General features: G+C 43.8%; 2 protein-coding genes across 10 annotated transcripts; one reads left to right on the top strand and one right to left on the bottom strand.

The window, feature by feature from the left end:
- Positions 1-1,228: 1,228 nt before the first annotated feature.
- LOC110494746 (zinc finger protein 135) lies at positions 1,229-10,815 on the bottom strand. 5 transcript variants are annotated; one of them, XM_021570077.2, is made up of 4 exons: positions 9,253-10,815; positions 8,496-8,885; positions 8,253-8,314; positions 1,229-3,119 (listed from the first exon to the last, which is right to left on the bottom strand). In XM_021570077.2, exons 2-4 carry the CDS (start codon positions 8,629-8,631, stop codon positions 1,689-1,691), a joined length of 1,629 nt encoding a protein of 542 aa, XP_021425752.2. In that variant the 5' UTR covers positions 8,632-8,885; positions 9,253-10,815; the 3' UTR covers positions 1,229-1,688. The 5 variants fall into 5 exon arrangements, with proteins under 5 accessions (XP_021425752.2, XP_021425753.2, XP_021425747.2 ...); XM_021570078.2 differs by having other exon boundaries at positions 1,229-3,116; XM_021570072.2 differs by having other exon boundaries at positions 8,253-8,885.
- ccdc66 (coiled-coil domain containing 66) lies at positions 9,223-23,429 on the top strand. 5 transcript variants are annotated; one of them, XM_021570070.2, is made up of 19 exons: positions 9,223-9,321; positions 12,708-12,769; positions 12,887-12,912; positions 13,026-13,422; positions 13,558-13,669; positions 13,781-13,887; positions 16,304-16,434; positions 16,525-16,632; positions 16,767-16,898; positions 17,040-17,263; positions 17,363-17,447; positions 17,651-17,812; positions 18,053-18,218; positions 19,984-20,103; positions 20,307-20,543; positions 20,624-20,987; positions 21,399-21,619; positions 21,812-21,933; positions 22,172-23,429. In XM_021570070.2, the coding sequence occupies exons 2-19, from the start codon at positions 12,718-12,720 to the stop codon at positions 22,244-22,246; spliced, it is 2,841 nt and encodes a 946-aa protein (XP_021425745.2). In that variant the 5' UTR covers positions 9,223-9,321; positions 12,708-12,717; the 3' UTR covers positions 22,247-23,429. The 5 variants fall into 5 exon arrangements, with proteins under 5 accessions (XP_021425745.2, XP_021425746.2, XP_036806689.1 ...); XM_021570071.2 differs by lacking the exon at positions 9,223-9,321 and adding an exon at positions 12,104-12,442 and having other exon boundaries at positions 13,043-13,422; XM_021570069.2 differs by lacking the exon at positions 9,223-9,321 and adding an exon at positions 12,105-12,442 and having other exon boundaries at positions 20,307-20,540.
- The last annotated feature ends 15 nt before the right edge of the window (positions 23,430-23,444 follow it).

Here is a 23,444-nt window from a genome sequence, read left to right as displayed (position 1 = left end):
ACAGTTCTACAGGGAGACAGGACGGACAGCTGATCGTCCTCACATTGGCAGACCATGTATAACACCTGGACAGGATTGGTACATCCACACATCACGCCTGTGGGACAGGTACAGGATGGCAACAACTGCCCGAGTTACACCAGGAACGCACAATCCCTCCATCAGTGCTCAGACTGTCTGCAATAGGCTGAGAGAGGCTGGACTGATGGCTTGTAGACCTGTTTTAAGGCAGGTCCTCACCAAACATGACCGGCAACAACATCGCCTATGGGCACAAACCCACCGTCGCTGGACCAGACAGGACTGGCAAAAAGTGCTCTTCACTGACGAGTAGAGGTTTTGTCTCACCAGGGGTGATGGTCGGATTCGCGTTTATCGTCGAAGGAATGAGCGTTACACCGAGGTCTGTACTCTGGAGAGGGAGCAGGGTCCGTGACATGGTCTGGGGCGGTGTGTCACAGCATCATTGGACTGAGCTTGTTGTTATTGCAGGCAATTTCAACACTGTGCGTTACAGTGAAGACATCCTCCTCCCTCATGTGGTACCCTTCCTGCAGGCTCATCCTGACATGACCCTCCAGCATGATAATGCCACCAGCCATACTGCTCATTCTGTGCGTGATTTAATGCAAGACAGGAATCAGTGTTCTGCCATGGCCAGCGAAGAGCCCCGATCTCAATCCCATTGAGCATGTCTGGGACCTGTTGGATCGGAGGGTGAGAGCTAGGGCCATTCCCCCCAGAAATGTCCAGGAACTTGCCTTAGTGGAAGAGTGGGGTAACATCTCACAGCAAGAACTGGCAAATATGGTGCAGTACATGAGGAAGAGATGTACTACAGTACTTAATGCAGCTGGTGGCCACATCTGATACTGACGGTTACTTTTGATTTTGACCCCCCCCCCTCTCTTTGTTCAGGTACACATGATTCCATTCCTGTTAGTCACATGTCTGTGGAACATGTTCAGTTTATGTCTCAGTTGTAAATATTTGATTGAACATAAGATTCAACCCGTTAAGTTTGCTGAAAATAAACGCAGTTGACCGTGAGAGGACATTTCTTTTTTTGCCGAGTTTAGTATGATCTCAATAAAATGCATTTAGAAATAAACATTCAGTTCTCATGCATCTTAAGGTTCAACCAACAGTAAGACTACATGGAAGAGGAGCTAAACCTATTCAGTGAATATGCATTCTCATTATTATGAGAAGTGTGTCCCTTCTGTGGTTGAAAAACAGTACAAAATATTTTATTGTGTTATCCTCTGGCAGCTACAATACACAATACTTTTTAACCAAAACATAAAGAAATGAATCAATCTGTAACTGTGAGACTAACACATTTTTGGGACCAGTCAGCAGTCTCATAACAATTTGGGACAGACAAGTTGACCACATGCTGTCGACTCCTCTTTGTGAAAATGACAGACTGACTCTCCAACATTCCAACATTCCACAGTACATTCCAAAGTCCATTAGCGATGTTTTCAAACTGCTAATTCACAATGTATTTAAACAAGAGAAGTGACTTTAGAGGCATTTCTTTGTCTTCTAAAAAGGTGGCAGAACAGGCCACTTTTCCAACTTCTAAGGCAGGTTGTGGGTTCTCCCTTCAGTAAATGTTCACATGTGTTGTGAGGGGGATCTAAGCTATGGTGTCTCTCCATTGGACCAGCATTTTAGAGATCCTACTCCGACAAAGCCTTTTCTGCACTCTGTGGACTCTGTGGTCTCTCTGCACTCTGTGGTCTCTCTGCACTCTGTGGTCTCTCTGCACTCTGTGGACTCTGTGGTCTCTCTGCACTCTGTGGACTCTGTGGTCTCTCTGCACTCTGTGGACTCTGTGGTCTCTCTGCACTCTGTGGTCTCTCTGCATTCTCTGGACTCTGTGGTCTCTCTGCACTCTCTGGACGCTCTACTGCGTGAGCCATTTTGTGAGTTTTCATGTGAGTCTTGCGGGATGAGGACTGACTGAAGCATCTGCCACAGACGTTGCAGCGATACGGTTTCTCTCCAGTGTGAGTTAGTAGGTGACATTTTAAAGCACCTAACAATCTAAAGCATTTTCCACACTCTCTGCACTTATACGGTTTCTCTCCTGTGTGAGTCCTCATGTGCCCTTTAAGAGTATTCTTCTCCCTGAAGCACATGCCACAATCTTCACACTGAAACGGTTTCTCTCCAGTGTGAGTTAACTGGTGGAGTTTAACTTGTCTTTCTCCCGAGAAGCCTTTTCTGCACAAATGGCATTTATATGGCTTATCTCGTCCCTCTATGTGAAAGGACGTATGATGCTCTTTAAGGGCCTTGCCATGTCTGAAGGTTTTGCCACACACTTCGCACAGATGTGGCTTCTCCACATAGTGATAAATACTTATATGATATTTCAGCTCAGAATTCTTAGGGAAACATTTGCCACAAATATGACAAAACGTTTTCATTAGACTGTGAGTTTGCAGGTGAACCGCCATGTTCTCTGCAGGCCCAAGGACCTTCCCACACAAACCACACAAACGGTTTCGCTCCGCTAAGTGCATCTGAACATGTCTTATCAAATGACGCGTGAAGTCAAATGATTGCCCACACACCTGGCAAGAACAAGGAACGTTGTAGTTGTGCAACGTAGTGCTTTCCACACCTTTGACTTCCTCACTTTGAGCTGCAGGGCTTTGCACATAGGGAAGTGTAAATATCATCAGGGGGGCATTCTGTTTAGACAACATAACAGTTTGGTTCTGTGATGTTTGGAAGGGTTGGGCCAGGAGAAAGGTTGTGGGGAAGGGCTGGGGTTTGGGCTGAGGCTTGGGCTGGGCCTGATGTTGGGGCTGAGGCTGGGCCTGATGTTGGGGCTGAGGCTGGGCCTGATGTTGGGGCTGAGGCTGGGCCTGATGTTGGGGCTGAGGCTGGGCCTGATGTTGGGGCTGAGGCTGGGGTTTGGGCAGAGGTTTGGGCTTGGCCTGGCATTTGGATGGGCCCTGACCATGGTTTTTGCTCCGAAAGAGAGGAGTGCATGTGACTGTTGTGGACTCTGTCGTTCCAGAGTCTGGAAGCTGCTCTTCCCCCAGACTGGTCCTTGGTTCCTGCTGCTTCTCAGTCGCTGTAGGCTCTGGGTCCTCCTGCTCCATTAAGGCAAGGGTAAGAAAATCATTACTCAATAAATATTGAAATATTTTTTACATCTAAAACTCTGACAGAACTTCCCTCTGCTCTGCCATGAAATGACTGAATAAAAACCACCATGTCCCACAAAGGGATGAGCACATTGGGGATAAAATGGATATCACAACCAGGACGCAACCTACCGTGCCTTCTGAAAGTATTCACACCCCTTGACTTCTTCCACATTTTGTTGTGTTACAGCCGGAATTTAAAAATGATAAAATTGAGATTTTTCATCACTAGACTACACACAATACCCCATAATATCAAAGTGGAATTATGTTTTTTTACATTTTTTTTAACAAATCAATTAAAAATGAAAAGCTGAACTGTCTTGAGTCAATAAGTATTCAACCCCTTTGTTTTGGCAAACCTAAAGTGCAGGAGTAAGAATTTAAGTCACATAAGTTACATGGACTCACTGTGTGCAATAATGTTTAACATGATTTTTGAATGACTACCTCATCCCTGTTCCCCACACATACAGATATCTATAATAAAGGTCCCTTAGTCGAGCAGTAGATTAAAACAGACTCAACCACAAAGAGGTTTTACAATGCCTGGCAAAGGGCACCCATTGGTAGATGGGTAGAAATCAATTTGAGCATGGTAAAGTTATTAATTACCCTTTCATGTTGTGGGGGTGCTTTACAGCAGGAGGGACTGGTGTACTTCACAAAATAGATGGCATCATGAGGTAGTAAAATTATGTGGATGTATTCAAGTCAAGTTAAAGCTTGGTCGCAAATGAGTCTTCCAAATGGATAATGACCCCAAGCATACTTCTAAAGTTGTGGTAAAATGGCTTAAGGACAACAAAGTCAAGGTATTGGGGTGGCCATCACAAAGCCCTGACCTCAATCCTATAGAACATTTGTGGGCGGACCTGAAAAAGCATGCATGAGAAAGGAGGCCTACAAACCTGACTCAGTTACACCATCTCTGTCAGGAGGAATGGGCCCAAATTTACTAAACTTATTGCGGGAAGCTTGTGGAAGGCTAACCGAAACATTTGATCCAAGTTACAATTTAAAGGCTACCAGATACTGGGAATTTTTACTATGATTAAATGTCAGGAATTGTGAAAAACTGAGTTTGTGCACACACACACAGTGCCTTCGGAAAGTATTCAGACCCCTTAACTTTTTCCACATAAAATTAATTTGAGTTATTTTCCCCTCATCAATCTACACACAATACCCCATAAAGACAAGCAAAAACAGGTAGACATTTTTGCTAATTTGTCAAAAAAAATAATGAAATATCACTTTTACAGTTTTCATACCCTTTACTCAATACTTTGTTGAAGCACCTTTGGCAGTGATTACAGCCTAGAGTCTTTTTCGGTATGATGCTACAAGCTTGGCACACCTGTATTTGGGGAGTTTCTCCCATTATTCTCTGCAGATCCTCTCAAGCTATGTTAGGTTGGATGGGGAGCGTTGCTGCACAGCCATTTTCAGGTCTCTCCAGAGATGTTTGATCGGGTTCAAGTCTGGGCTCTGGCTGGGCCACTCAGGGACATACAGACACTTGTTCTGAAGCTACTCCTGCGTTGTCTTGGCTGTGTGCTTACGGCCGTTGTCCTGTTGACAGGTGAACCTTCGCCCCAGTCTGAGGTCCTGAGCGCTCTGGAACAGGTTTTCATCAAGGATCTCTGTACTTTACTCCGTTCATCTTTGCCTCGACCCTGAATAGCCTCCCAGTCCCTGCCTCTGAAAAACATCCACAGAGCATGATGCTGCCACCACCATGCTTTACCATAGGGATGGTAACAGGTTTCCTCCAGACTTGATGCTTGGCATTCAGGCCAAAGAGTTCAATCTTGGTTTCATCAGACCAGAGAATCTTGTTTCTCATAGTCAGTCTTTAGGTGCCTTTTGGCAAACTCCAAGCGGGCTGTCATGTACCTTTTACTGGAGGAGTGGCTTCTGTCTGGCCACTCTACCAGAGGCCTGATTGGTGGAGTGCTGCAGAGATGGGAGAACATTCCAGAAGGACAACCATATCCACAGAAGAACTCCTGAGCTCTGTCAGAGTGACCATCGGGTTCTTGGTCACCTCCCTGACCAAGGCCCTTCTCCCCCTGATTGCTCAGTTTGGCCGGGTGGCCAGCTCTAGGAAGAGTCTTGGTGGTTCCAAACTTCTTCCATTTAAGAATGATACGAGGCCACTGTGTTCTTGGGGACCTTCAATGCTGCAGACATTGTTTGGTACCCTTCCCCAAATATGTCCCTCGACACAATCCTGTCTTGGAGCTCAACAGACAACTCATTCGACCTCATGGCTTGGTTTTTGCTCTGACATGCACTGTCAACTGTGCAACCTCACCTGAAGGATGATCAATGGAAACAGGATGCAACTGAGCTAAATTTCGAGTCTCATAGCAAAGGATCTGATTACTTAAATAAGGTATCTGTTTTTTAAATATTTTTTATACATTTGCAAAATTGTATAAACCCCTCACTCTGTCATCATGAGGTATTGTGTGTAGATTACAGATTATTTTATTTATTTAATCCATTTTAGAATAAGGCTGTAACGTAACAAAATATGGAAAAAGTCAAGGGGTCAGAATACTTCCCAAAGGCACTGTATATATGGCACACAAGACAGCGGTCTTATTTGCGCCCATCTCAGTGGACTCATCCGTTTCCGAGTCCGCGGGCATGGCACAGTCAGAGAAGTAGGAATGTGGCTGCACTATGCCTGTCTCTCGCTCCAGAAGGCGCTATCTCCTGACAATTTGTGCACATTCTTTGTTTCATAACTTCATTGTGAATTGGTTCCATTTGATTGTTAGTGTCTATCAATTCCACAAGTATTTTTTTTTTTTTTTTTTTACAGTAGTACATTTACCGTTAATTCCTAATCTACAAATGTTTGTTTGGTTACGGTAATGTCTGTTAATGCATTCAATACATTATTATTCCAGTTTTTTACCGTTCTCATTGCACAACTTAGGCTACACTTGTGAGAAACAACTTTTGGTTTACTTTATTCCATTTACGAGTTGTCAATTTAGTAATTGTCTTTTCTTTGGAGCACTCCTGTCAATGTTGAGTAAGTTACACATAGAAGTAGGACATTTAGGCTACCTGATTACACATAGAAGTGTGCCCTACAGGCTACCTGATTACACATAAGTATGCCTATAGGCTACCTGATTACACACAGAAGTAGGACCTACAGGCTACCTGATTACACAGAAGTAGGACCATAGGCTACCTGATTACACAGAAGTAGGACCATAGGCTACCTGATTACACAGAAGTAGGACCATAGGCTACCTGAATACACATGTCAAGTTAAATTGACTCGTGTGTATGTTAGTCATCATTTATCCGATGTATTAAACGCGCACAGCATACAGAGCCTAGTTTGATGAGCGGAATAGCCTATCACGTTAGACAGCGAGAGAGCACCTCCTCAAAAAGCTGGTTTTGGAGTGAAACTAGCTTTTATGAACCCAGTCATTGCGCAACAGATAATTCTAAACGCAATCGCGTGGTAAAAACTGTTTTGATGGCTGCGATTAAAAAGAGCTACCATTTTTTTACTTCTCAAACCTCAGATCATAATTCAAGGGCACCTCCCATTCGCAATTCGAGTGCATATAGGCTATAGTCAAAGGTAGGCAGGCTATCAGCGCGTCACTCGCCACTTTAGAACGTGAGGCAGTATAATTGTTTGAAGCAATTTACTTTACTTTACTTCAAATAATGAGCCATGTCTTACCTTGCTTCAAAGTAGCCAAGCAGAAATCCAACCATTATTTTAAGACTTCCTCATGTCATTAAATATAATTTTTCTACAGTTCTATTGGTTTTCATATCAACTTTCTTTTGTTGTCCATAAGCCAAAATCCTAGTCATTTTAGTAGCCCATTCTAGTTGTTGCTATTAGATTCCCCCTCTTTCTAAATTCAAGATTTTCATAATTTCATCTCTGTAGCATATGGAACGGCTCACATCAGGTGAACTGTTTTCCCGCAAAATTGTATTTTGGCAAAAATGTTTGAGAATTAAGTTTTAATAGTTGCTTCATTACTGCAGTTGCGTGTTCAATAATAAGCTATAGGCTTGCTATTGTTATGTTTTCATTAAGCTCTTAATGAAGAATGTCCGTTCCTCGTATGCATGCATAGCATTTTCTGTTGGTCATGTCACTGTATGGACTTTATTTGACCGTTTGTTGACCGGTTAATGAGGGTTGGGTTAGTCGGCAGCAAAATGTACATCTCTAGTACAAAGTGTTATGTTTAGGACAAAACTACTACATCACATTACAGAGTACCACTCCATATTTTCAAGTATAGTGCTGGCTGCATCATGTTATGAGTTTTTCAGGATAAAAAAAATACATAATGGAGCTAAGCACAGGTAAAATCCTAGAGGAAAACCTGGTTTAGTCTACTTTCCACCAGACACTGGGAGATTAATTCACCTTTCAGCAGGACAGTATTTGAAAACGTAAGGCCAAATTTACACTGGAGTTGCTTACTAAGAAGACAGTAAATCTTCCTGCGTGGCAGAGAAACAGTTTTTACTTAAATCTGCTTGAAGATCTATGGCAAGTCCTGAAAATGGTTGTTTAGCAATGATCAACAAACCCATTTGACAGAGCTTGAAGAATTTTGAAAATAATAAATGGGCAAATGTTTGACTTTCCAGGTGTGAAAAGGTGATCATAACATGCATTGACTAAGGGGTTGGATCCTTCTCTAATCAAGAAATTGTTTAATTTTTCACTAAATGTTTCACAAATGTTAGAAGTTTTCTTCCACTTTGACATTGGAGTATTTTGTGTAGATCATTGACAAAAATTACATTTAAATCAATTTTAATCCCACTTTGTAGCAACAAAGTTTTTGAAAAAGTCAAGACGTGAACACCTGCTGGAGACACTGTATAAACAAGCGAGGTTGGGGGCAATTCCTTGTCGATTCAGAAAGTAAATCAAATTGCAATTTCAATTGTTCAGCCTAGAAAAGCACTGAAGACAATTGGAATTTCAGTCTAGGCCTAGTTCCCGAATTGACTGAAATTTAATTGGAATTGACTCCAACCATGATAGAAACAAACCTTACACACCTGTCTGTCAGTATTTTCTGTGGATCTTCTTGGCGCTACTGAGTCGTAGTTGTGGTCTTCACCTGCAGAGGGAGTCCTGGTTACTTCTTCAGATGCCCTCACTCTTCTCAACAGATGAAGCATGCTTTGCTTTGTAACACAGACACCAAGTCTGGCAAACCTATTGAAGCACTTTTTCTTCTGAGCCTGGTGCATGATAAGCGAGTTCCGATACATGGGTGCACTCATCCTGCCGCAACGTACCTTGAGAAGAGTGGCTCCAGCCATGCCTATGGCGAAGTTCTTTCTCTGTGTACGTTCTTTGGTCAGGGCAGAAACCCATGTAGATGTGCTCGCGGACTCCAGAAACCCAAGGAACGTGGGTGCAGTTGTCTTCCATTCAGTAAAAACAGTGTCCCATCTGAAGGCTTCCAAAGAGGATGGACTGGTCTGTCTTAGTATGGAGTTGAATGGAACGCTAGTGAGCTCTTTGCATTCTTTGACGACTTGATTCAAAACCTCTTTAGTGACAAGGGAAGCCAAATCAGGAATTTCCATTATTGCCTTTGCTGCGCTGAAGAATTGTCCATTCAACATGTTATCCACAAGTTTCTCCATGGGTCCAGTAAGGATGTATTTTGTTGGCACACTCACCTAAAATTAGAAGGGGGAAATGTCAATACCAATCAATGCATATTTTTTTTTTTACTTTTAATGGCCCAGCAAGCATTTTCACCTGATACTTGCGACCAAACTATCAAAATTCAGTTATTTGCAATGGAAGGAGGAGAGAAGACTGAACGATTTGACGGTTGAATAAAGTTCAACTTTATAGGTTGTAAATGATCACCGCATTGCTGTCAGAGATTGGATCACGGCACTACTGTGGCGCAGGACTCCAGAAAGGAAGGTACACTAGCGACCTTGAACCTGAAACTTCAAGATGTTTACAACCTTTAACACTACCCCCCGACTTCTCTCCAACATACAGCAGGTATTAAAGGTGACAACACGTGTTTACCTGGCTTAGCTTCGAAGAAGCAGCATCATCATCGCCAGACTGTGGATCCTGCTCCATATCTTCTTCCAGGTATACTGAGATTTCTGCAGGCTCAGGTTTGATGTTATCGTTGTGGGGATGTGGCGTGGCTTCTTCGCCTGTGTTCTCGCTCTTTGGCACAACTACTAACTTTACGGTCAAATCTCGCGGGGTAACCTTACACGCGTCTGTCATTCTCTCGTGGGGAAAGGGGGTGATACTAATCTCACCTTGTTGGGAGTCCCGAGTTCGCCATGCAAGAGAGTGACTCTCCCTCTGCTTCTGAGCACTTTCTCGAAATATACTGCCAATTTTCTCCACATCGCAAAAGCTTTTGTAGTACCTTTTAAGAAGTTTACGACACGTTTCGCAAATGATCTGTGGTAAGGCATCGTCCTGAGAAATTGGTCCAGTGAGGTCCTCCAATGCTGTGGTGTAGTCAAATGGTTTCAAACATTGACCTTCGAACTGACTGAAGAGATTGTGCACGTATATTCTATTGGAAATGTTTTCCCCACAAGCACGACATACACCGACACAACAGGTTCTCTTTGGTCTCATCATGCTAGCTAGTATTAGCATATATTAGCGTCACAGAACAGTATCTTTGCTAGCATGGTCCAGAAGTTTTTTTTTTCCCGTTTGTTGTTACATTTTCATGTGTCATCCGAATTAGTCCCCTCCTCATTCGCGTGATTGGGAAACAAAAATGTACACGTTACTCAGGTGTGCTCGTTTCACCATCGTACTGCAACGAAAGCGGAGTTTGCAGTTGTTACTAGATAGAATGCAGCTATGGACGGAAGTTACTTTTTGTAGCAGGTTATGATAGAATTTTAGCTAACCCTTTCCCTAACCTAATTTTCCTCAACTGCTACGTTCATTCACTTAGGAGAACATACGTAGCAGGTTATGATAATAATTGTGGCAGGTTAAGATTAGGTAAAATGCCACAAAAAAAATATACGTTTGAAGTAAATTTGACAAAAGCTGGATCCCTTCTAGACATGACCCACTTTTGTCTATCGCTACGACCGGAAGGGACATTTTGTAGCAGGTTAGAAGAGCATTTTCGCGAGCCTAATTATCCAAACATGGTACGGAAGTTCTCCTAACCTGCTACGAAAAAGTAATTTATGTCTGTAGCTGTATGTGTACACCATCGAGATTCCTTAAAAAAACATGGCACTTCCGGAAGTGACTTTAACCTAGTAGGTTATGAGCATTTACACAGCAGGTTAGGATAAGTAACGTAGCATGCTATGCGAATTAGGTTTAAGTTAGCGAAAATACTTCCCTAACCTGCTACGAAAAGTCATTTCCAGTCGTAGCTGTATTCAAAGTGGGTTTTCACATTTTAGCTAATCCGAAACCTAATTATCCTAATCTGCCACATTTATTCTCCTAATTTGCTGCATGCGTTCTAAACCTAATAGGAAAAGTAAATTCTGACAAAAACTGAATCCCTGCTAGCCATAACTGTCGAAGTGACGTGTTTTTTGTAGGGAGTCCCGTCAGATTATCTATTATATTGACAAGGTAGCGGAGTGACCGCCAAAGCAAAGGATATACACGTCCTCAATGCAGGCAATATCAAGCGGGACTATTCTAATGTTCATTTATGTTTAAACTAATAGCACACAGCCCAGACACCAATGCATACCCCCCTAAAACATGCCACCAGAGGGTCACAATGCCCAAGACAAGAACAGTCTATGAGAGTTGCACAGAACTACATAGAGCCATGACTACATGGAACACTATTCTACATCAGGTAACTAATACAAGCAGTAGAATTAAAAAACAGACACAAATAAACTTTATGGAACAGCAGGGACTGTGAAGCAACACAAACATTGGTGCATACACACACATGTTAACATACGCACTATACACACATACAAATGTATGTTGTGTTGTAGATATGTGGTAGTGGACTAGGCGCCAGAGAGCACACACTTGGTGTGTTGTGACATCTGTTATGAATGCACTGTAATGTTTTTATAATTGAATAACTGCCTTAATTTTTCAGGACACCAGATATGCACGTGAACATGTTATGTCACGTGCACAAGCACAGTGAAATGCCTTTCTTGCAAGCTCCAAACGCAATAATGCAATAATCAATATCCACCTAGCACTAAAAAGGTAGAACAAAAACACGATGAATAGAAATAAGAACACAAGAAAGTAAGAAGCTATATACAGGGTCAGTTCCAATTCCATATTTACAATTGGAGTGATAGAGGTAGTTATGTATTTTTGTATAAAAAAAAATGTAACTAGGTAAGTCAGTTAAGAACAAATTCTTATTTACAATGACGGCCTACCGGGGAACAGTGGGTTAACTGCCTTGTTCAGGTGCAGAACGGCATATATATATATATATTTTAACCTATAAGGTTACAAGGCATCAGGATATATGATAAACAGCGTAGCAGCGGCGTAAATTATGATTGTATACGAGTGTGTTTGCGTGTGTAGAGTCAATATGAAGATGTTTGCATGTTATGTGTGTGTTTGGAGTGTCAGTGCAGTGTGTGGAGTCATGTGAGTGAGCATCTTTATATATAACATATTTGGTGTACGTAGGGACAGTGCAACAATAAAAACAACATACACAACTAAGACGTTTTTCTCAGTTTTCTCAATGCATTTGTAACAGCCTAAATATTACGAAACGTCAACTCGATCAAATAAGCCTAACGTAATACAATCTTTTTTTATATATTTTTTTATTTTTATCTCATTCGGTCATATTTTGGGCGGGGTAAATCTCTCGCTTTGTCTCTTCCTCGCTTGTCCCGTATACCATCTAGTCAAACCCCGAGTTTAAGCACAGGGGTTTACCACCGTAATGTCGGAAACGTAAAGTTAACCTATTTAGCAAGACGTATTCTGATTCGCTGCTCAATACAAACCTGTGAGTGATAAGCCAATCATTTATGTTCTCATTGGTCGTTGACAGCAACCAACATACACAATCAGAGATATTAGAAAAGGATCTCTGACACAATAAACATATCGAGAGGTATCAATGTTTAGCTAGGAGTTTAGGGAAACTGGACAATTATTACCTAGCAATGTTTCTCACCAAATAACTTTGCTAACCAAGATTTATGTATATCGTTCAGCCAGTTCAATGACAACTGTTAGCTAAAATGAATCTGGGGTGAGTAATGATTTTTCCTTTCACCAGTCGTGTTTAAAGTTAGCTAACGAGCTTTGCAGTTGGTGACGTTAGCTAACGTTAGCTAACGAGCTTTGCAGTTGGTGACGTTAGCTAGATAGTTAGTTGAAGCTTGTAAACCAGCCATCAAAGTTTGGAAAGATAATTTGGCTAGCATAAAACTGTAATCTTAGATCTATATCTGCCTTATGTAGCAACATACCTAACGTTAGATCTATAGCTATTACCTTTTTGTTTTGGTGAACAGGGATGGTCTGATGTTCGAACTTGAAAATGGAAAGCCCAGGCTAATTCTAACCAATCATCATGGTAGGTATCATACCGTTCAGTTAAACTTTAAGATATCATTATACATTACCATATACCTCAGAGGAATCAAAGCCGATTTTAACTTGAGTTGTCATTTATGTTTTGCCATGATTGTAGGTGTTGATACGAAGAATCCAAATAAGGTAAGATAGCAGAAAACTATCTAACAACCCTTACTTTTTGCATTTACGGTCATAAATGCATGAACTGTAACGTTCCTTGTCATTTTACTTTCCTTTTTATGATTTAATGTTAGATACTCTCTCGAACCAGACCACAAAATGCTCTCAACTCAAAGAAGTTTCCCGAACCAGTATCCGAGGAGCCTCTGAGAGTACAGAAGAAACGTGCAGAGAGGAGGAAGGCAGTCCCTATTACCCACACTGTGCCAGTCAAGAATGACACTCCAATGGTTGCATCCAATCATACAAAACCAAAGGCCAAGGGCAGCACTGACCACAATACCAAAGCCTTGGCCAAAGTGTCTTCAGCTAAAGGACATGGGCAGATAGCCACCGATAGACCTCCAAAGTCCACTGTGAAGGACAGTTTGGTCTGTTTGACCAATGAGCAGCTCCAACAGATCCTCAGCACAATCAACAACTCAACCATTCGCTCACAGGATCAGGATGTACACAGCCAGCCTCAAACAGGTTAGAGTGAGACGTTTACAATAATCCCAATTCAAGTGCAATTGGCTCTCTGTTAAATGAACCTGATGATGAAATTGAAGATGTACCACTACCATCTATGATGCATGTAGCTAACAGTGTTTGCATATTCCCAAGGAAATGAAGGGAACTCTAAAGAGGATTGCCTGTTGAATGGAACGGGGAGAAAAGAAAGTGCTGCACATGTTAGTGGGAATGGAAACTCACAGGGAAAAAGCGAGGATGAAAGGTAATATACCTGGAGCACATTGTAGCCTATTTGACCACTTGACAGACACCTCTAAAATGTGAAATTGCAATTATGTTATGTATTTAGCATACTTTCTTTTCTACTGGACAGGTGGGTGATTTGTGGTCAACCATCTGGCCTGTTCAGTTCTCTGGGAGAAAGAGAGATGGACAAAGAAGCACTGGAGGCCAAGAGGACACAATGGAGGAAAGAACTAGGTACCAACTAGTGTAACTGGATCAATTTCACCCATCACATCAGGATATTATTTTTGACAATATACCGTGTCGTTTTGACTATCGTAATATTATTTGAGCTAGTTGGCTGTACCTGCACCAAAAAATACATGCACTAAGTATTTTTCCTTCATAGCTTGTTCTCCATCTTTTTAAATATGGAACCAATTTGTTTTTAGCACTTTTATTTGCATAACTTGGGCTTCCGACTGGCACCGCCGTCTAAGGCACTGTATCACAGTGCAACAGTCCCTGGTTCGAATCCAGGCTCTTTCACATCCGGCCGTGATTGGGAGTCCCATAGGACGGCGCACAATTGGCCCAGCGTCGTCTGGGTTTGGCTGGAGTAGGCCGTCATTGTAAATAAGAATTTGGTCTTAACTGACTTGCCTAGTTAAATAAAGGTTCAATTAAAAAATATATATATTTTTAAAATAGTTTTCTCATGGCTCTTATCCCTCTGCAGCAGACATATGGTGAGCAATATGTTTGGAACATCGAATTGCAATACATATACACTGAACAAAAATATAAATGCATCATGTGTTGGTTCCATTTTTCACGAGCTGAAATAAAAGATATCAGAATTTCCATACGCACAAAAACCTTTTTCTCTCAAATTTTGTGCACAAATTTGTTTACATCCCTTTTAGTGAGCATTTCTCCTTTGCCAAGATAATCGATCCACCTGGACAGTTGTGGCATATCGAGAAGCTGATTTAAACGGCATAATCATTACACAATGCACCTTGTGCTGGGGACAATAAAAGGCCACTCTAAAATGTGCAGTTTTGTCACAGAACAGTGCCACAGATGTTTAAGTTTTGAGGGGGTGTGCAATTGTCATGTTGACTACAGGAATATCCACCGTGGCTGTTGCCAGAGAATTGACTGTTCATTTCTCTACCAAAAGCAGCCTACAACATTGTTTTAGAGAATGTGGCAGTACATCCAACTGGCCCCACAATCGCAGACCATGTATCACTCCAGGCCCCACAAACCATGTGGTATCACTCCAGGCCCCACAGACCATGTGGTATCACTCTAGGCCCCACAGACCATGTGGTATCACTCTAGGCCCCACAGACCATGTGGTATCACTCCAGGCCCCAAAGACCATGTGGTATCACTCCAGGCCCCACAGACCATGTGGTATCACTCCAGGCCCCGCAGACCATGTGGTATCACTCCAGGCCCCGCAGACCATGTGGTATCACTCCAGGCCCCGCAGACCATGTGGTATCACTCCAGGCCCGCAGACCATGTGGTATCACTCCAGGCCCGCAGACCATGTGGTATCACTCCAGGCCCGCAGACCATGTGGTATCACTCCAGGCCCCGCAGACCATGTGGTATCACTCCAGGCCCCGCAGACCATGTGGTATCACTCCAGGCCCCGCAGACCATGTGGTATCACTCCAGGCCCCGCAGACCATGTGGTATCACTCCAGGCCCCGCAGACCATGTGGTGTCACTCCAGGCCCCGCAGACCATGTGGTATCACTCCAGGCCCCACAACCGCAGACCATGTGGTATCACTCCAGGTCCCACAACCACAGACCATGTGGTATCACTCTAGGCCCCACAGACCATGTGGTATCACTCTAGGCCCCACAGACCATGTGGTATCACTCCAGGCCCCGCAGACCATGTGGTATCACTCCAGGCCCCGCAGACCATGTGGTATCACTCCAGGCCCCGCAGACCATGTGGTATCACTCCAGGCCCCGCAGACCATGTGGACCTCCACATCTGGCTTCTTCACCTGTGGGATCGTCGGAGGGAGGTGCTGAGGAGTATTTATTACTGTAAAAGGCCATTTTGTGGGGGAAAACTCATTCAGATTGACTGGGCCTGGCTCCCACATGAGTGGGCCTATGCCCACCCATGACTGCGCCCCTGCCCAGTCATAAATTACAGCCTAATGAATGTATTTAAATTTACGGATTTCCGTCTATGAAGTGTAACTCAGTAAAATCTTTGAATTTGTTTCATGTTGCCTTTATATTTTTGTTCAGTATAGAATCGTGAGAATCGCAATACTTATCATGTTGGCACCTAAGTATTGTGATCTAGTATTGTACAGTACCACAGCACACCATACAGCAAGGGGCTGGTTTCACTTTCAGTGCAGCATTTTCTTTTTAACAATTCGTAACATATCATACGAGTTACATATTATTTCACATATCATACGAAATGGATGAGGTAGTGCACCATTTTCTGGGACCCATTTTGGCCCCTGAGCATTACTTTTAAACTACTGGCTTACATCATACAAGACCTCTGGAGCATCAATTTATTTGATTGATTGGTGGTGTCTGGGTATTGTGGTGTGCTACAGCTTTTCAGACATTAATGAAGTGATTTGATTGGCTTGCTCTCTGTCTGATTTAAGATGAACAGATGGCTCTGAAGAAACAGCAGAACGACCTGAGCAGACCAGATGTCACGGCAGACCATGGCCCAAGGGGAAGGGTGACCATCACATCCAAACCTGGTCCTGGAGATGGTCACATACACACCAGGGTAGGCAATGGATTTTTTTCTGCAAAAAGTTTTCACTGTCAATGTCTAAGAAAACATGTTTGTTGACAAGCTTCTGTGGTCTCTGGCCAGATGCTAGGAGGACCCGGTCTGGAGGACACAGACACACTGTGCTCCACTCAGAGCTACAGCAGTCACAGAGACCTCCCTTCTGCCATCAGATCTGCCTTCGTAGTGGGGGTGGAGTACCATTCACTACCATAATGTACCAAACACACATTTACTATTCGAGTTACAGGGAACAGGCCATCTCAACTGAAGGTTACAACAGAGTGCTGTTGTAAAGCTGCTGTTTTTGTGGTTGTGATGTCCAGGAGGCCACCCCAGTAGAACATGCCTTCAGCGCTCAGAAGAAGGAGCATCATAGGAGGTGGCTGCAGGATCTGGACCGGCAGAGGGAGGAGGACAAGCTGCGACACCGGCAGGAGAAACAGTATCTTAGCCAAGTAACAGGCTGTTTTAATTGTTTAGTTGAATCGGGTTTGTTAGTGCCAGGTTAGAATTAAAATGTTTACCCCTGTAGGTTCCCAGACTTGAAAACAATGCTCAATAGCGTGTTTCCACTAATCCACCTCCCTCCCTCCCAGGCTGAGGACCATGAGCGCTGGGCCATGCACTTTGACTCCCCCCAGATGAGAGTCCCTCTCCAGGCCCCCGTGGCTGCAGAGAGGGGCGAGTCAGAGCCCCTCAGTCAACAGAGGACCCATTTTGGAGCCCTTTCTGTGGCCTGGGACGGAGCCAGCACCTACGGAGGGGACAGTCTTGGGAGAGCCAGTGTCGACATCACTGGAGGCTTCCCACAGAAGGCAAGGTGAGCCATCCAGTACAAGAGTTTTCCCCTAACCATCTGATCGGGAACAATTATTCATTCTATTCTGTGCTATTCTATGATGTATATTTCTTTGTTCAGCCATCTCCGTACCATGACGGCCCTACTGGACCCAGCCCAGATCGAGGAGAGAGAGAGGAAGAGAGTGAAACAGCTTGAGCATCAGGTATGAGTGGGATAACGGTAGAAGACCAAATCCTTTAATCTAATGTTTAATATTACGCAATGTGCTATGACGGACCCCAGGAATATTATTTTATGTCATGGCGTCAGCTAATGGGGATCCTAATAAAATTCAAATTCTCTTGGCCATTGAGACTCTTAAGATGATTGACAGTATTGTGGATTGGTTGTCCCATCCTGTTCCAGCGTGCCATCGAGGCTCAGGTGGAGGAGAGGAGGAGGCAGCGTGAGGCGGAGGAGGCCGTTCGCCTGGCTGTGGAGCAGGAGGAGGAGAGGAGGGTGGCGCAGGAGAGAGAGCTGCTACAGAAACAGTACCAGCTCGACACTCAGAGAAAGAGGCACACAGAGGTCAGAGCACATGGACGTTACACTTCTGAACATAGAGCTCATTGGGGATCTCTGCCAGTATATCAGCTTTAATGAAAGAGATGACTAGCAATCACAAATTAAGTTCTTTCCATTTGTTTTCAAATTTGGAATTGTATTCTAAGTTTTAGCCTACTCCTGTTGTGTTTGTCATGCATTATATTAACTGACAACAGACTGTGTTTGTTGGGGTCTTTGTAACACTTGTGGTGCTCCTTGCAGGAGCAGCACAGTCGTAAGCAGGAGGAGCTTTACCTGAGTGTTCAGCGGGCCCAGGAGGAGGCCCTGAAGGACAAGCACCAGCAGAGGATCAGAGAGCTGGCCAGGAAGGGACACGACGTCTCCAAGCTGCAACTCTCTCTGGAGGGGGAACCTGTCTCCTCACGGGGTGATTACAGTTACAGGGTGTCCGCAGGGCCTTAAATTCTGAAACTCATTTATCTGATTCAAAGGCCTTAATAAGTGTTAAAATGTCTTTCCATTCAGTTTTCAAAAGGTCTTAAAAAATGCAACGTAGATGACTACAGTGTTTCCGTTGTATTGTGCCGCTGCTTAATTGTTACCACGGGGCAAAACAAATAACAGTATTATGCATTAAAACCTGCTTCCTGCAAGGAAAGTATCTGCCCTGTCTCGCTGCTGGCGCTCACTTCCTCTCCCCCCCTTTACACACTGAGTGAAGAGAGAGATGCGTTCTCATAAGCGCAAGCATACTGACAGTTGAGCAACATTTCGAGATTTAATTGCAGGAAAAACAACTACCCTTAATGTTGTTAAAAAATAAGATAGTCTCAGCTATAATCTAAATAATTTCTCAAGTGTCAATATAGAGTTAATTACACCTTTTACAAACCGTGTGTAATGGAGATGATGTGCCAGCAGAACGGTGTGGAGCAAGCCATTTAAGGTGAATAGGCCAGGTAATGTAGGGCTATCTGGCATGTTTTTGTAGGACATTACATTTACTGTAAGGTCAATTGTATGGCTATCTAGAAACAATATCTTTAGTTAGCAATCTAGCAAATGTTTTGTGTCCCCACTTCCTTATGTGTTAAATGATGTAGCTATAGGCTTAGCCCAGGGCTCTCCAACCTGTTCCAGGAGATAGACTGTCCTGTAGGTTTCTGCTCCAACCTTAATCTAGTACACCTGATTGTAATAATTAGCTGGCTGTATCAGGTTAGTTACAACTGGGGTTGGATTGAAAACCTACAGGAGGGTAGCTCTCCAGGAACGGGTTTGGAAAACCCTGGCCTAGGACAATATGCACAAAAAACATGCAGTCAAGTTGATCTCTAAAGAGAAAAACATCTGACTATTCTGGATCCTATTTTGAAATGTTGCACGTCAAAATATCTAACTTTCTCTGAACATGTTAGATGAAATGTCTAACTTATTTCATGTCTTACTTGGCACTGGGAAAAAGTCAGTCTAGAACCCTCACGCTTAGCCACCTTGCGTCAAAATATAGCCATTTGATACCTAATTCACTGAATGGGGGAATTATTTTATTTGACTTTTTGGTTGAAGGCTAATGTATGTTATGATGTTCTAGCATATTGCATCCAGAAGAGCTACGGGGTGTTGATTTGTTCCAGATTCTACAAATCAGCTGCTCAACGGGAACTTGTGAAACTGACCCTGATGTGCTTTAGCAGTGTTGGATCAAAAGCCTGCTGACCCAGTGGCCTAGTTCTCTAGGGGAGTTGACCACATGTGCTTTATACAGTAACAGTGTTGTATATTTGACAAAGCTTTCTGGTTTCCTGGACAGGACTATAACTAGTTCTGGACTAAACTTTTTCAATAGATTATCTATTGAACATGGTGTTCAGTACAAGAGTAGCAGGGCCCGGGTAACCCTAAAAACATTTATTTTTTAAATTCCCTGGCGTAGCCTAATGGTTAGAGCGTTGGACTAGTAACCGAAAGGTTGCAAGATTGAATCCCCAAGCTGACAAGGTACAAATCTGTCGTTCTGCCCCTGAACAGGCAGTTAACCCACTGTTCCTAGGCCATCATTGAAATTAAGAATTTGTTCTTAACTGACTTGCCTAGTTAAATAAAGGTAAAATAAATACAAATTCAAACCCTGGGGTTCTAATTTTGTTATTTGATGAAAGCAAAGCAGGTTTTGATTGTTCTGTCTTTAGTCTTTAACACCAGCTCAGGACCATACCACTACCAGACAGGGACAGGAAGGGAGATGGACACCCTGAGAGAAGAGACTTGCAGCACCGCCTCCCTTAGGAAGGACATGGCAGTGAAGACTGGTAACATACATTACACTATTCCTCCTAGCATGTTACAGTTCGGGTGTGGTTAACTGAATTAAGACGTTTTATTGTGAGTGTTTATCTGAATTAGTGTCATGTACCGTGTACTATACAGGCATGTATCTACTACTCACCAAATCCCCGTTGTAAATAGGCATTCTAAAATGCCTGCCTGTGTGGTGTTCTCTCTGTCTGCATAGAGGTGAACCCAGCAGTAAGGCCAGGCTGCACGTACACAGTGGAGGCTCTAGGTAATCGAAGCCAGGCGGTGCAAACCCCAGACATCCCTGTAGAGTACAGACCTCCTCCTCCCAACGCCAAGAGGTGCAGGCGGGAGGCCAGGCAGGAAGCACAGCTGGCTCAGAGGAACCCTCCTGGCCCCAGGGCGGGGAAGGAGAACATTTGGCTGAACGACCTGGGAGGAGGAGTAGGAGGTGGTGTGTATTGTTTTTTTTACTATGTTTATGTGCGAAACTAATTTCCTTCTGGAGATTAATAAAGTACAATCTCATCTCAGGTGCAGGAGACCTGTACGAGGCCTTTGCCCGGACAGACCAAGGCCAGGGCCAGAGACACAGGGGAGGAGGTCGTAGGCCAGAGTGGAACACTCAGAGACCCAGTAAACCCTATGTCCCGGCATCAGAGCGCTACCCTGCAGGGCTACAACACACCAGGCAGGAGAGCCGCCTCCGCAGGCAGATGGAACTCATGACCATGATGGAGAGGAACACCATAACCCCTCACCCCCCTGACCCCGAACCTGACCTCAGGCCTGCTGACCCCTCGCCACCACAAGCCAACTACCCTGCTAGCACTGCACAGGGCAGGATAAAGAATGGCATCACAGGTGTGACACACGCCATGGCTGTTCACAGTGGAAGGTGAGTAGAAGTAAAGGCAGTAGTGTTCCATCTGTAGCCTGATTAAATCAGACTGAACACCGTGTTTGAGGTGAAATCATTTTCAACATTCCGTCTGGTTCACCACGAGGTCACCACGTTCCGTCTGGTTCACCACGAGGTCACCACGTTCCGTCTGGTTCACCACGAGGTCACCACGTTCCGTCTGGTTAAACGGGGTCACCACGTTCCGTCTGGTTAAACGGGGTCACCACGTTCCGTCTGGTTAAACGGGGTCACCACGTTCCGTCTGGTTAAACGGGGTCACCACGTTCCGTCTGGTTAAACGGGGTCACCACGTTCCGTCTGGTTAAACGGGGTCACCACGTTCCGTCTGGTTAAACGGGGTCACCACGTTGTCAGATGTAACAGCATGATGTCTTGCGCCTCCAGAGTTCCCCCCAGATCCCCTCCAGTTCCTGCTATCAAACACCGCCTTCAGAACCAGTCCCGAGGCTCCCGCCTCCCTACACAGGCCCATGGTTCGCTCCAGGACACAGACCGCTCCCCTCCCCCCTCGGAGTACATCCCCTATCTGAGGACCGACGAGGTGTACCACATGGATCCCCGTGCCCCCATCTCCAGACCCTCCACACATCCACAGACACACACAGGTCAGAGGTCATTTTCACTGTTCTGAACCATGCTGCGGCTCTACTCTCAACACCGCAACTATGTCATGTTATTGTGGAGCCAAAGGCACATTTACAATAATATAGAGTTATTGTGCATAGGGATCATCTCAGATTTATTCTGGGTATTGTCAGATATATTTTGTATATAGCGCTAGTTTCATATTCTCACAGATGGGGTCCAGTGCAGGCCCATTAGCCCTCCCCACCAGAAGGACCCTCTGCTCCACCCAGAGCTGCTTAGGAACACAGAGAGACAGCAGGCCATACTGAAGAGCCTCTCAAAGCTACGGCAGGTATCTGTATTACATCTATGTGTCCATTACACACAGTCACATTCTCTACCTTTCTCCTCAGTGCGCTCTCGTTCACTCTAAAAGTGAAAAGACAGTCCATTCCTTTTTTAAAGCCACGAGGGGGACTAAATGAGTGTACACTTCAGGGAGATGAGTAGATAATCTGAAAGCAGGCAGAGGAAAGAACTTTAGTTTCACTTCTTTCATTCCTGCTCACAAGCACTGTGTTTGATTCCAGGGTTTGTTGCAGAAGCAGAAAGAGCTGGAGACAGGACTGAACCCTGTAATGATTGTTACTGAGGACCACCACTGACCTCCTCAACACGTGACCCACAGCCTCACGTCTAAAGGCACATAGACCTAGTAAACACTCAGGTTGTACAACGGTTTGTGATAGCATTGTTGTGTTGAATGTGCTGTATCACCGCAGTGTGCACTAGGTTATTCTGAACTGGAACATACAGCACTTTACCATTTATGATTGAACCGACATCTTAGTTTGTGAAGAGTATTTAAATTTTAAGCAAATGTTGGCACTTTACTGACCACATGGGTTTGAAGAGTATTGTAGGTATTATATAGAATGTAATGGCCTGTGTGTGAGTGGCTATGATCTTAGTGTTGGTATTTGTGATCACTTGAAATGTAGTGGTGCTTTTGCAGCCATAGAATAGAGTACGACAGTATGAGTCATAATACCCATAAAGCTTAGCGGTCCATAGGGGATTTTAGAAACAGTTCAAAAGGGCTGTGTTTCGTGTAGTCTTACCCTGGCATGACGTTTTGATAATCATGTAAAACTCTCGGACAAGGATTATCAATATATTCTCCTGTATTTACCCCCCAAAATGAAATGCTAATTAGCTGCCATAAGAGTACAAATGCCATGGTGATCTGGACCAGACTGCCGAATTTAAGAATCTTTGGATTAACTGTTAGCTAAATGTAGTAATGAATAAATTGGCTACATTTGGACAATTCTGTGAACTGTCTTGAGTTGACAATACCGGTTAGCAAAAGTGTGAGCTAGATGACGTGCAGGAGCTTAGGAATATATTGAATCACATGATATGATGATGATGATGATTAGGGGGGGGGGGGGGGGGGGGGGTAAATGTATAAGACCCTGTAACTGGTAATATGTTCCAAGTCAGAGCGATTTGTCTACATTGATACTAACTAGTATTGTTTTTGAAGTCCCCTTGTCCAAGAGAGATTTACAGTTAAACGTCATGCCAGGGTAAACCTGCACGAAACACAGCCCTTATTTTAAGTGTTTCTAAAATCCCCTATGGGGGAAAAAAGAACGGTGGAAAAACGATTGGAACCACTTTCTTGTTTGACCGCTAGGTTTTATGGGTATTCTGACACTTCCAGTCTAGGGCTCTGTTACTAGTTTATTTACAAGCTTTGAAGGGACTTTCATCTAATGACCATGTGTATAAATTGTTATTTAAAATGTACTGTGTTGTGTGAATAAAAGTTTTTTTTTTAAAATATACAATTATTTA

This window comes from Oncorhynchus mykiss, chromosome 17, assembly GCF_013265735.2.
Source record: "Oncorhynchus mykiss isolate Arlee chromosome 17, USDA_OmykA_1.1, whole genome shotgun sequence".
Taxonomy (NCBI): domain Eukaryota; kingdom Metazoa; phylum Chordata; class Actinopteri; order Salmoniformes; family Salmonidae; genus Oncorhynchus; species Oncorhynchus mykiss.
Note: the sequence above shows the minus strand (reverse complement) of the source record. Positions and strands in the feature narration are given on the sequence as shown.

What these genes read in the sequence shown, in the direction of transcription:
- LOC110494746 (XM_021570072.2), bottom strand. Translation starts at nt 9,852, where the DNA reads ATGCTAATACTAGCTAGCATGATGAGACCAAAGAGAACCTGTTGTGTC. An exon ending in CTTCTTCGAAGCTAAGCCAG is followed by an intron (nt 8,886 to 9,252) that starts GTAAACACGTGT and finishes TTCTAATTTTAG; the next exon opens with GTGAGTGTGCCAACAAAATA. An exon ending in CAGAAAATACTGACAGACAG is followed by an intron (nt 3,120 to 8,252) that starts GTGTGTAAGGTT and finishes GCCTTAATGGAG; the next exon opens with CAGGAGGACCCAGAGCCTAC.
- ccdc66 (XM_021570068.2), top strand. An exon ending in ATACGAAGAATCCAAATAAG is followed by an intron (nt 12,913 to 13,025) that starts GTAAGATAGCAG and finishes ATTTAATGTTAG; the next exon opens with ATACTCTCTCGAACCAGACC. An exon ending in ATGGTCACATACACACCAGG is followed by an intron (nt 16,435 to 16,524) that starts GTAGGCAATGGA and finishes GTCTCTGGCCAG; the next exon opens with ATGCTAGGAGGACCCGGTCT.